This window comes from Teleopsis dalmanni, chromosome 2 (genome assembly GCF_002237135.1).
Source record: "Teleopsis dalmanni isolate 2A chromosome 2, ASM223713v2, whole genome shotgun sequence".
In the NCBI taxonomy this organism is placed as follows: Eukaryota; Metazoa; Arthropoda; class Insecta; order Diptera; family Diopsidae; genus Teleopsis; species Teleopsis dalmanni.
In genome coordinates, this window is record NC_051847.1 from 8,680,263 (window position 1) to 8,691,736 (window position 11,474).

General features: G+C 34.4%; 3 protein-coding genes across 4 annotated transcripts; 2 read left to right on the forward strand and 1 right to left on the reverse strand.

Annotated features, from left to right (window-relative positions):
* Positions 1-515: 515 nt before the first annotated feature.
* Positions 516-3,516, reverse strand: LOC119682332 (WD repeat-containing protein CG11141). Of its 2 annotated transcripts, none has more exons than XM_038095747.1 (6): positions 3,047-3,382; positions 2,662-2,946; positions 1,964-2,594; positions 1,359-1,899; positions 642-1,232; positions 516-572 (listed from the first exon to the last, which is right to left on the reverse strand). In XM_038095747.1, the coding sequence occupies exons 1-5, from the start codon at positions 3,260-3,262 to the stop codon at positions 650-652; spliced, it is 2,256 nt and encodes a 751-aa protein (XP_037951675.1). In that variant the 5' UTR covers positions 3,263-3,382; the 3' UTR covers positions 516-572; positions 642-649. The 2 variants fall into 2 exon arrangements, with proteins under 2 accessions (XP_037951675.1, XP_037951674.1); XM_038095746.1 differs by lacking the exon at positions 516-572 and adding an exon at positions 3,450-3,516 and having other exon boundaries at positions 597-1,232; positions 3,047-3,340.
* A 536-nt stretch (positions 3,517-4,052) lies between these two features.
* On the forward strand, positions 4,053-7,916 carry LOC119685076 (uncharacterized protein K02A2.6-like). The gene is made up of 2 exons (XM_038099269.1): positions 4,053-5,207; positions 5,286-7,916. Exons 1-2 carry the CDS (start codon positions 4,053-4,055, stop codon positions 7,914-7,916), a joined length of 3,786 nt encoding a protein of 1,261 aa, XP_037955197.1.
* A 703-nt stretch (positions 7,917-8,619) lies between these two features.
* Positions 8,620-10,718, forward strand: LOC119677728 (probable peroxisomal membrane protein PEX13). The gene is made up of 4 exons (XM_038089187.1): positions 8,620-8,706; positions 8,763-9,476; positions 9,545-9,771; positions 9,971-10,718. The coding sequence occupies exons 2-4, from the start codon at positions 8,908-8,910 to the stop codon at positions 10,477-10,479; spliced, it is 1,305 nt and encodes a 434-aa protein (XP_037945115.1). The 5' UTR covers positions 8,620-8,706; positions 8,763-8,907; the 3' UTR covers positions 10,480-10,718.
* The last annotated feature ends 756 nt before the right edge of the window (positions 10,719-11,474 follow it).

An 11,474-nucleotide genomic window follows, 5' to 3' on the forward strand; every position in this document is an offset into this window, starting at 1 on the left:
TTTAATAACATCGATAGTTTCGAGATGAATGAAACCAAGAGGTCCTATGCTCCACTGGGAGTTAACGGAATAAAGAAGAAGAAGACACTACCATAACTGACAGTTAAGGTACCTTCCCTTACAAGCTTATTAAAGCATAGATTAAGAATACATATTTTCAGAAACTGCCAATTCTAATTCTATATCCAAGAACGACTTGTATCGACAACTAAACGGTTGAAAAAAACGAAAAAATGGATGGCGGAACTTGCCCCTGGAATGAGGAAACTGCTTCAACAAGAAATGAAAATGCAAATTACAATTACAATTAAATTGAATATGCAAAAAGCTTTAATAAACTCTTAAATTTAAATTTAAAATGCAAAATGAGTAAAATTACCAATAAAGTATTCTTACCGGCATATAAAATATAATTATCATGATTAATTTAATAAATACTAATATTATTATATACAAAACAGGATCAAAAAAATTTTGCTTAAAAAATAACAATTTTTTGAAAAAACAAAAATAAAATCACATTGAGTGTTCACAACATTAAAGTTTCACTGAATACAATTAAGACTTTGGAACTGGAATAGTTTAATATCATATGTTATATGTTAAGTTTAATTTAGAAATAAAGAATGTTTTGAATATACTTATTGGTTTAATTATCTAAGAATTCCCAATCACTTGATGTGTTTGATTCCGCAGAAGGTGGTGGTGTGTTTTTCTGCAAAGGATCTCGTGCTCGACTAAAATCTAAGAGGAAACTGTCAATTTCGGTATTTACTGGTGGCATGTGTACAAATTGTTTTTCAACACTGTTAGATGCTTGCCGTGACGATATACCTCCAACTGCTCCCAATAGTTCTTCCTCTAATGTTGGAGCACATACTTCATCGTTACTGGTAGTATTGGTATTAGGGAAATCTTCTGCTAAATTTGTTTCACGTAAAGTCTGAATGATATCATCCACCGGTTGTCCTGTACTAAAGTCAGGCACGTAGTAGAACTTTTTATTTGGACTTGTTTGTACGCCAGCGTCTTCAACTTTCGACTGTCTAGGATATGCGTGTTTTAATTCTTTAATTGACGAGCTTAATACTTGTGAGATGTTCATGTTTTCGTTGATATATAAGTTATCTGACAACTTTAATTCTTCTGAAAAGGTTTTTAGTTCATCACTCCTTTCAATTCCAGCTGGTGAACCTAGACCAAACGTTTGAGTTTCTTGGTCGCTTTTTAAACTAAAAATTGAAGGAATTTAATTCTTTATTTTTTGAAAATATCAATCAAAAAAGACATTTAAAGCAATTTAAAAATATATAAGAAACAATAAGAAGCCGCGCTATTGAATTAAAGTATAATATTACCTTTCTGGTAAGCAATAGCTAACGTCCATTAAAGTTGGCTTTGCCGTAAATTCCGATGCGTTTGATTTATCCATTTTTGCAGCAAAACTTTTCCGGTTTGTTTCCTCATTTTTGTCGGAATCTCTGTTTTGTACGTGCTCATCATCGGCTTTTTCATTTTGCGCTAATTTTACGTCTGCTACTTGTCCAATTTCAACAATTCCTTCTGCTTTTGAAGGTACAGAATTATCGCGACTTTTACGCTTTTTTCGACCATTTACAAATACGCCACTATGATGAAGTATTGATTGATCAAAATCCATTTGTGATATTTGATTAAATATTTCGAGTCGACGGTTCTGTTCGGCACGTGGCGACTCTACCGCTAACTCAATAGGTATATATTTATTAGGTTCAATTGGTGATAATTCAAAACATTCCTCAGCTTTAATAATAGACTGTTCGTCTGGTTCATATTCAACAGGAGACTCAAATGTACCACATATAGCAGAACCCAATACAGGAACAGGCGGTGGCATAAGTGGATTAAATATAATTTTGGCTTAAAATAAATATTGATGTGAAAATAAAAACTATTACTTATGATGTTCAAGTTTTTTAATTACCAGTTTTGTTGGGCTTCTCCGGCATTGGCGCTAGTCGCAAAACTGAACGTTCACCTTCTAAGACGAAAATTTCATTATCACACACACAAAAATCCAAAATTTTACGAAAACCCTTGGCAACTGCCTCTACACACAAGCGATCCAAATTCAATATATACAAATTGATTTCGTCGTGTGTCACAATCAATGTATCTGTTCCAATATAAGGATACATGACACCAAAGTTTCTTACCGAATCAGATACATTGCTTTCGTGCTGTGTCGAGCGATATATATCCTGTTTTGGGTTTAATATAGGTATCACCCATGTTGGATTACAATGAATGGCTTCTTTAAACAAATAAGTTTTTTCAACGTTGCCATCAGTATCAGCTAACCAAAACCGTAATCCAGGTCGGCCGCAAATCAAACTTAATGATTTACCACCTGTTTTTAAAAACACCCCGCCACAGTCTACTAGTTGCTTACGATCCTTTTTACCAACTTGAGTTATTTGCCATTGCCCACTAGATGTGCAACGTTGACATATTATTGAACGGTATAATGTGGATACTAAGAGATAACTTTGATACACATTCATTTGTACTATTTCATAAGCTTCACTTAGTATTTCCACAGACTTACTTATATGCTAAAAGAAACGAGAATCATATTTTCGTTTATGCATGCTTCTATTTATACATATATTTAACACAAACCGCTTGATAGTCGAATTCAGTCAGCACAACTACCCCAAGTCTGTCACCAGAATATAGCTTCATCCCATTTTTGGACCATTCATTGCAACTTACAGCACTCCGATGTAGATCACGTATGGTATAACGTTCAATTGGCTTTGGGCGCGCACACGGTCCAACCAAGTTGAGGTCAGGTGGTAATTCTTTTTGTATTTGAAACACACTTACTTGTCCAGTTGAATTGCCCGCTGCCACCATAAATTCAACAGAATTAACAATTTTAACACAAGTTATGCGCGTTGCAACCTAAAATTAAGGAGTGTATATTTGTTATCATCACCAAACACGCAATTTAAAATATGAGTCATCAAATAGTATTTAAAATGATATTGCTATGTATACCTACTTCAGCTTTTAGTTTTTGAACGTTTCCAGTAAAGCGATTATACCAGAAAACTATTCCTACATCACTGCCTAAGGCTATGAATTCGTTTACAGCATCAATGCATGTTATATTTACATCGACAGAAAGAAATCCTCTCTGTGTGCGGCTTGGAATGCGTTCGATCAGATCCGTCAAGGGCGCCCATTCTCTGATAGCATAAAGCTCTTTGGAGCACATCACTCCGTTTAATTGAATCAAATAAAACTATGATATAAAATATATGTTCTCTTTTCAACTACTTTCTCGACTTCCAAACTGTTAAATGAAGAAGAAAGTTAGATGTCAACAAAGAATGAATAAAACAGAAAACAAAGAAACAATAGAAAAATGTAAAGTGATGCCAGACTATAGCAATTTGTTTTACACCGGCTTAATAACTATTCTTCAGTTCGCATATTGTATTATTGAGAAAAATAGTATATACATCTAAGGACGTGTGCGAGTTAGGCTAAGTTGTGTTCTAAATGAGGAAAATTCTAAGTTGTGGAGATAATGTAGTGATGTGTCGATACGTGTTGATAAATGGCTATATGTGTGCAGTGCAAAAAATCCCAAAAAATCTCCTATTTGGTTTAGCATCAACTTAGCCTAACTCGCACTCGTCCTAAACTTCAGAATTAATGAAAACATTAGGAAATGTTTATGAAAACTGTAGTATATTCGATAATGGCAACACTGCATAAAGAAATAGAGAAAGAAGTAAAAAAGACAAAATGCGTAGTTGTTGTCGGAATCGTGCAAAGCAGAGTAAACGTGCTGTGGTGTAATCATAATATTTATTAAGATTAAATTGTAAATTATTATAATACTTTAAGTAATAAGTATATGTTGTTATATATAAGAACATAACAAAGTTGGCGACGAGGATAAAAATTAAAGGATGGCGAGGAGTTTTGGGGTACTGGATCAATTTGACGTTGCGTCGGGGAAGTGGAAGACTTACAGGGAGCAAATGGAGTTTTTTTTTATGGCAAATGAAATCACAGACGATAAAAAGAAAAAAGCAATCTTTTTAGCGTCATGTGGGCCGGAAACCTACACAATATTAAAATCGGTTGCCACACCGATTAATATTGTAGAGGAAACATTCACATTTGAGGCGGCAACTAAGTTATTGACCAACTATTTTTGTCCGGCAGCGAATGCAATAATTGAAAGGTTTAAATTTTATCGGAGAAACCAAGTAGAGGACGAATCAATTATTGAATATTTGGCAGCGCTAAGGAAATTGAGCCAAGACTGCAATTTCAAGGATTTGGAAGAAATGTTACGAGACAGACTAGTCTGTGGCATGCGCGATGAAAATTTACAAAAGCGGCTCCTGGCGAATGACCAGTTAACACTAAAAATAGCGCAGGAGGAAGCTATAGCATCAGAAACAGCACAAAAGAATGCGACGGAACTTAAAACGTCAGCCAGCCTACCAGGGTTGAATAAAATTTCAAGCAACAAGGTAAAACCAAATCGTGCTCCAGTGGACCATATTCAGAATTGTTATCGTTGTCGAGGAAATCATCATTCAGATCAGTGCAAATTTAAAGACGCGGAATGTTATTATTGCAAAAAGCGTGGACATATTGAGAGAGCTTGTATAAAAAAAGCAAAAACCAAAAAGCCAGCAACAAATAATGGAAGAAGACCAAACAGAGTAAATCTTTTAGATACAAACCAGGAAACTCAAAAGACAGAGTATTTATGGTCAATGTTCGTTAAAGGTAGTCCATCGGTCAAGAGAGTGATTACGATAAGTAAGTCACCGGTACAAATGGAAATAGATTCGGGGGCAAGTTACTCAATAATAAGTGAAAAGTTATTTAGAGAAAAAATGCCGTATATTCCGCTAAAACCAAGTCAAATACAATTAAGAACTTGGGGAACAGAGAAAAATCTTAAACTGAGTGGAGAAGCAGAAGTACCAGTCTCGGTTGGGAACGTCACAAAGAAACTAAAGTTGTTAGTAGCAGCGGGTGAAGGTCCGGCTCTAATCGGTCGAAATTGGTTTAACGATTTGGGAATTACTATAACCAGCAATTTATGCAATATAGAATCAGCTATTCCAGTAGAAGTGATGAACTTCAGTTCAGTTTTTGATGGAAATCTTGGAGATTACAAGGGAAATCCTGTGAAGTTACAAATGTCAGTTTCAAGTAAACCGAAATTTCTTTGATATCGACAAGTGCCGTTTGCACTAAAACTCAAGGTGGAAGCAGCATTAAAGAAGTTGGAAGATGAAGGCGCACTACGTTCAATATCCTTTAGTGAGTGGGCAACACCGGTTGTACCTATAATTAAACCAGATGGTAGCATACGCATTTGTGGAGATTATAAGTGCACAGTGAATCAAATGCTTTGCAAGGAAACGTATCCATTACCTACTAATACAGAAGTGCTGGCAACATTAGCAAATTGTAAGTGGTTTACAAAGCTGGATTTAGATCGAGCGTATACACAGGTGAAGGTGGACCAAGAATCAGCAAGGATACTTACATTAAACACACATCGCGGACTTTTTGAAGTTACAAGATTACCGTTTGGAATTTCAACGGCACCAGGTATATTTCAACGGGTGATGGAAGGAGTTCTTAAGAACATAGATGGTGTGATTATTTATTTAGATGACATTCTAATTGGCGGAACAACTTTGGAAGAGTTGTGGGATAGAACACGAACTGCTCTGAAACGTGTACAGGATGCAGGATTGAAGCTTAAAAAATCAAAATGTGTTTTCGCAGTACAAGAGATAACATTTTTGGGGTTTAAGATAAGCCGAGAAGGAGTGCGTCCAACTGACGAAAAGGTGAAGGCAATAGCTCAAGCACCAGAACCAATAAATAAACAGCAGCTACAAGCTTTTCTTGGGTTAATTACATTTTATGATAGATTTTTACAAAATAAGGGCGATCTATTGGAACCGCTGTATCGACTATTAAGAAAAGAGATACCTTTTAAATGGGGTAAAGAACAGAAATTAAGTTTTGAACGAGCAAAGAAACTATTACAATCAAAAAATCTTTTGGTGCATTATTCGGCTGACTTACCACTGATATTATGCGGAGACGCATCACCGTATGGAGTTGGAGTTGTTTTGGCACACAAGATGCCGGATGATAGAGAAGCACCGATTGCTTTTGGCTCCAGAACATTACAGGGCGCGGAACGAAATTATTCACAGTTGGATAAAGAAGCGCTAGCGATTATGTTTGGTGTGCAAAAGTTTCATCAATTTTTAAGTGGTAGACAATTTACAATAATGACTGATCATAAACCACTAGTGGGATTATTTAATCCAGAAAAACCAATATCACAGCATATATCACCCAGAATGTTAAGGTGGTCGTTAAAGTTAGGCGCTTACCAGTACGAGATTAAATTCCGAGAAGGGAAACATCACCAGAATGCAGATGCATTGAGCCGGTTACCTTTAAATGATGTAAAGCTACAAATACCGGAAATACCTGAAATATTATACTGCAATGAGGCTGAGGAACAGTTTTTAATCACTGCGAAAGAAATTGCACAAGCAACCAGAAGAGATCCAATACTATCAAAAGTAATGTGGCATATCCAAAGGAAAGATACAGTTTTGCCATATAAATCAATCCAGTTTAAACCGTTTGTGAATAAAATCCAGGAACTATCAGTGAATGCACAATGTTTGTTATGGGGAGCCAGGGTAATAATACCAGCAACACTACGTCCCAGAATACTTGAGATGTTGCACGAAGTTCATCAAGGCATGTCGGCAATGAAAGCAGTTGCGCGAAGCTATTTTTGGTGGCCTGGTTTAGATGAAGATATAGAAATGTTAGCCAGACGTTGTGAAAAGTGTGCATGTAACAAAAAGAATCCTCCAGTAGCAGCAGGTAAACCATGGCCAGCAACGCTAAGGCCATGGTCACGGTTACATATTGATTATGCGGGACCCTTTATGGGTACAAATTTTTTTATCGTCGTAGATGCTCATAGCAAGTGGGTAGAGGTAAAAATAACCAGTAAAATAAATGCGATTAGAACAATCGAGTTAATGAGAGAAATATTTGCAACACATGGTATACCAGATACCATTGTGTCCGATAATGGGCGAACGTTTGTGTCAGAAGAATTTGAGAAATATTTAAAACTTAGCGGTATAAAGCACATACGTACGGCACCGTATCATCCATCGTCAAACGGGCAAGCAGAAAGGTTTGTACAAACCATTAAGAATCACCTTAAGAAAATGCAGTCTTCAGACATCAGTAAGAATTTGGCAAATATACTTTTGCATCTGCGTACAACTCCTAATGCAAATTCAAATTTGAGTCCAGCAGAAATCTTGATGGGAAGGAAGTTGAAAACATTGTTAGATCATTTGCACCCCAGTGATCACAACACTCAGAAGCAGCTAAATTCTGATGAGTATTCCAAACAAATAAAACCAGTTCGCAGTTTCCAGTGTGGTGAAAGTGTTTGGTATCGAAATTTTGGAAGAGGTGAAAAGTGGATGCCAGGGATTATACAATCAACAGGAGATCGCAACTACAAAATTCAATCAAATAGTGACATATTGTCGAGACATATTGACCAGTTGCATAAGCGAGTTTCGGAGACACCGACAAGGTTAGAATCCAATATAACTCCAGTAGCAGTAACTTCAGTGGCACAACCGGAAGAGCAAGACGACCAAGTAAGTGCAGGTCAGTCATCAAATGAATATATCCTACCAGATAGTCAAGTAGAGGGGTCATTAGAAGAAAAAGATAAAAGAGATGAAACATTGAAATCGCGACCGTACCGGCAGAGGCAACCGCCAAAAAGGTTACGGGACTATTTGATGGGGGAGGAACTGTAGTATATTCGATAATGGCAACACTGCATAAAGAAATAGAGAAAGAAGTAAAAAAGACAAAATGCGTAGTTGTTGTCGGAATCGTGCAAAGCAGAGTAAACGTGCTGTGGTGTAATCATAATATTTATTAAGATTAAATTGTAAATTATTATAATACTTTAAGTAATAAAGTATATGTTGTTATATATAAGAACATAACAAAAACAATTATAGAAATTTTGTTTTTTAAGGGCTAATTGATCAATAGTTAAATAAAAAACTTTTTTAAAAATTTTTATTTGTTTTTGAAAGATTCTTTTTTAAAATAATAATAAATTTATTAAAACTATTCCGATTTAGTTTTGTATGATTAATTTTAATTAATTTTAGATTATTATACGGATATTTGATTTATAATTAATATCAATTAACAATATATGTACATACTTATTAGTGAATGACAAAGGTTTTATTTTAATTATATTTTAAAAGCATACGTAGAGTTATATGTAGAGTTCTGCATCTGCATCTGTTCGCAACTATTAAATCAAGCGGCAAACTGTCTATAAGTTTCAAATGTCAAAATGTTTATAAGATTCTAGATGCTAAATTAAATGAGTTGCATCTATACAACTTATCGCATAACTTTCTAAGAGGTGGCAACTCTACAAAAAGCTTAATGTTGGCAATAATAATTCATATCAGCTGTTAATGCATAAGTGGTAGTGTGGTAGGTTGCTGTTAGTGGGTGATTATAGTGTATTAACAACATATTAAGGAGTTTCAAAATTCTATAATTAAATTTTTAACAAAGGTAAATAAAATATAATTTTGTGAATTTAGAGAAAATGAAAAAAAATTCTTCAACAGTTGGTTGTTAATAAAAGGATTCCTTTGAAGAAAGTTGATTGATTTTTGCACACCCCGTGCTCTCATGCGCAGATAAAATAAAGTTGTTAGCCGAGCAAAGTTCAATCGATTAAAGTTTTAATACGAAAATTATAAGACATACAAAATGGATATGGGTCCAGCAAGTAATTATCGTAACGCTATTGTAAATGAACCACTTATTATGCCGCAACCTGTAGCTTCGCTAGCTGGAAATAATCCAACAATGATGTTGCCTACTCAATTTGGTGGAAATGTACGGGCACTACCTTGCCCACCTGTTCCACCAACGCCATATGGCAATAACTACAATAGCTACAATAGTAACAATTTATATGGTGGATTTGGCGGATTTGGTTCAGGATTTGGAAACTCATATAGTTATGGTGGCTATGGCGGAGGGTTATTTGGTGGAGGTTATAACAATTTTGGTTCAAATCTAAATCCGTATGATCCTGAAGCACGATTCATACAATTAGCAGAAGCAAGCACTCGGCCTGCTTTTGATAGTATACAATCATTAGTTAGTGCAATTGGTAACATCGCATCTATGTTAGATTCAACATTCTTTGCACTAACAAGTTCATTTCGTGCCATATTGGGTGTGGCAGCGAATTTTGGACGCTTACGAGGAGTATTTGCACAATTCTGGCAAACATTTGCCGTTATTCGTGCCATACGATTTTTATACCGAAAGTAAGTAATACAAATTTTTCATTAATTATTCGATATTAAAATTTTTTTTAAAAACAAATGTTCTTTAGAATGCTATACTGGCTTCGAATATCAAATATGGATCCATCATCAGAAGCTTTCAAAGACGCTTTTGCAGAAGCCATTAATAATACAACCGGTGAGACAGGTGCACCGAAAGTACCACGCAAGGGTCAGTCACCCTGGCCAATAATTGCGTTTCTAAGTTTTATATTTACAGTGCCCTACCTCATTATGAAAATGCTAGGTACTGTCACAAACACAGCACAGGCCGAAGGTATGTTACAGTATTTTTTCCACATAAGTACCATAATAATTAATGGACTTATCACACTAAATATAAATACAAATCTCAAAAGCTTTATAATTGATAAGATAATATAATCTTGTATTTATATGTAATTGATTTAAAAAAGTTGTATTACCAGTGCATTAAACGCAATGAATTTAATTATTATTTTTATATACTAATATAGCACGAGTACCTTCCAAATGGATTAAACCTATACAGTCCTACGCAGAATATGATTTTGTTCCAAGAGACCAGTCGGAACTAGCTCTTCAAGTCGGTCAAAAATTAATTATTGCGCCCAAAGAAATACAAAACACACTGGGTTTATTAAATTCAGGTTGGGCTATTGCTTCAACTGATGGTCAAAATTCTGGACTGATTCCTATTAATTATGTTAAAAGTATACAACGTCTACAACAACAACCAATATTATCCCATCCGCAGTCTATGGAGAAAGAAATTCGCTCTACTGATTTATCAGAGCAACAACAAACAAATAAATCTAAAAATTTTCATGTAAATGATGAAATACAAAATTTTACGCCTGAAATCGAAAATCTATCAACTAAAGCATTTTCAAGACCACCCGTTCAACATAATATTAACGCTTCTATACCGGAATTCGATATTGCTCCACAACCAATTGCACCTCCAACGAATTTAGATGTTATAAGTAGTTTGGGTAGTGTTTAAGAAATACTTAAAAAAATGTTAAAAGTTTCATTAAAGAACAAAGAAGTCTTTAGGTAAACTAGTGGGTTTTTTATGGCTTTAAGTATTTTTAGTTTTAAATCGACTTTTTTATTCCAAGTTTAGTATAATATGAATGCAATAAAAAATCTAAGAAACAGTATAACATTTATATTTTATAAATAACTGATATCTCATGTAAGTTTTTAATTTAAAATATCGGTTATCTGTCTGAATAATAATATATTAAAAAAAATTCAAAAAGATGTTTAAATTTTGGAACTTTTAAATTAGAATAACAATTTTAGCAGTTGTTATAAAACAGCAACATATGCCGAAATTAATTGATGCGTCGTAATCATATATGGGCAGGGACCTGCCATACAGTTCTGCATGACATATAGGGAAACATTGCTTAGATAGTTATACTCATTATGCTCTTTTATAAGAAGTATGTCTAATTCAGCATATAGGTAGTGGAGTTGCGATATACGATAGCAACCTGATAATGTGAAATTCGAAGAATTGAATATTGAAGATTAAGACTAAAACAGCAATAGATCGTATTATAGATCTGTATGTATTAGAAAATGTTTCTTTAACATTTGTTAGAAAACCAGTCGCAAGCGCTTTCACCTCGTTGTTACCACGTTTCAATCGGTCATATAACAATACACCATTTGCTTATAATACCAGCATTCGAAAGTATTGAACATCAAATAAAATCGTTCTTCAATATGATTAAGTAATTTAAAAAAGTTTTTTTTTATTTTTGAACTGTGTTTATAATATAAATAATCATAATAAAAATAATCAGCGCATCTTTTAGGAATAAAGTATCCAAGACTATAATCACAACAAAATTCTGGTTGATACTTTATTTTGCTTATATTATATTATATGTACATATATTAGATTGAAAAGTTAATTGAGGCACAGTAATGACTCATACACTATTTAATACTCACAGGTTGTATTTGAGAATATTCAATAACAGT

Bases quoted from the DNA above. Each gene is read 5' to 3' on its own strand.
- LOC119685076 (XM_038099269.1), top strand. From the start codon at position 4,053: ATGGCAAATGAAATCACAGACGATAAAAAGAAAAAAGCAATCTTTTTA. The intron at 5,208-5,285 runs GTGAAGTTACAA...CTAAAACTCAAG, and splicing joins GAGATTACAAGGGAAATCCT to GTGGAAGCAGCATTAAAGAA.
- LOC119682332 (XM_038095747.1), bottom strand. From the start codon at position 3,262: ATGTGCTCCAAAGAGCTTTATGCTATCAGAGAATGGGCGCCCTTGACG. The intron at 2,947-3,046 runs GTAGGTATACAT...CCTTAATTTTAG, and splicing joins TTCAAAAACTAAAAGCTGAA to GTTGCAACGCGCATAACTTG. The intron at 1,233-1,358 runs GTAATATTATAC...TTCAATTTTTAG, and splicing joins AGCTATTGCTTACCAGAAAG to TTTAAAAAGCGACCAAGAAA.
- LOC119677728 (XM_038089187.1), top strand. From the start codon at position 8,908: ATGGATATGGGTCCAGCAAGTAATTATCGTAACGCTATTGTAAATGAA. The intron at 9,477-9,544 runs GTAAGTAATACA...AATGTTCTTTAG, and splicing joins ATACGATTTTTATACCGAAA to AATGCTATACTGGCTTCGAA. The intron at 9,772-9,970 runs GTATGTTACAGT...ATACTAATATAG, and splicing joins AAACACAGCACAGGCCGAAG to CACGAGTACCTTCCAAATGG.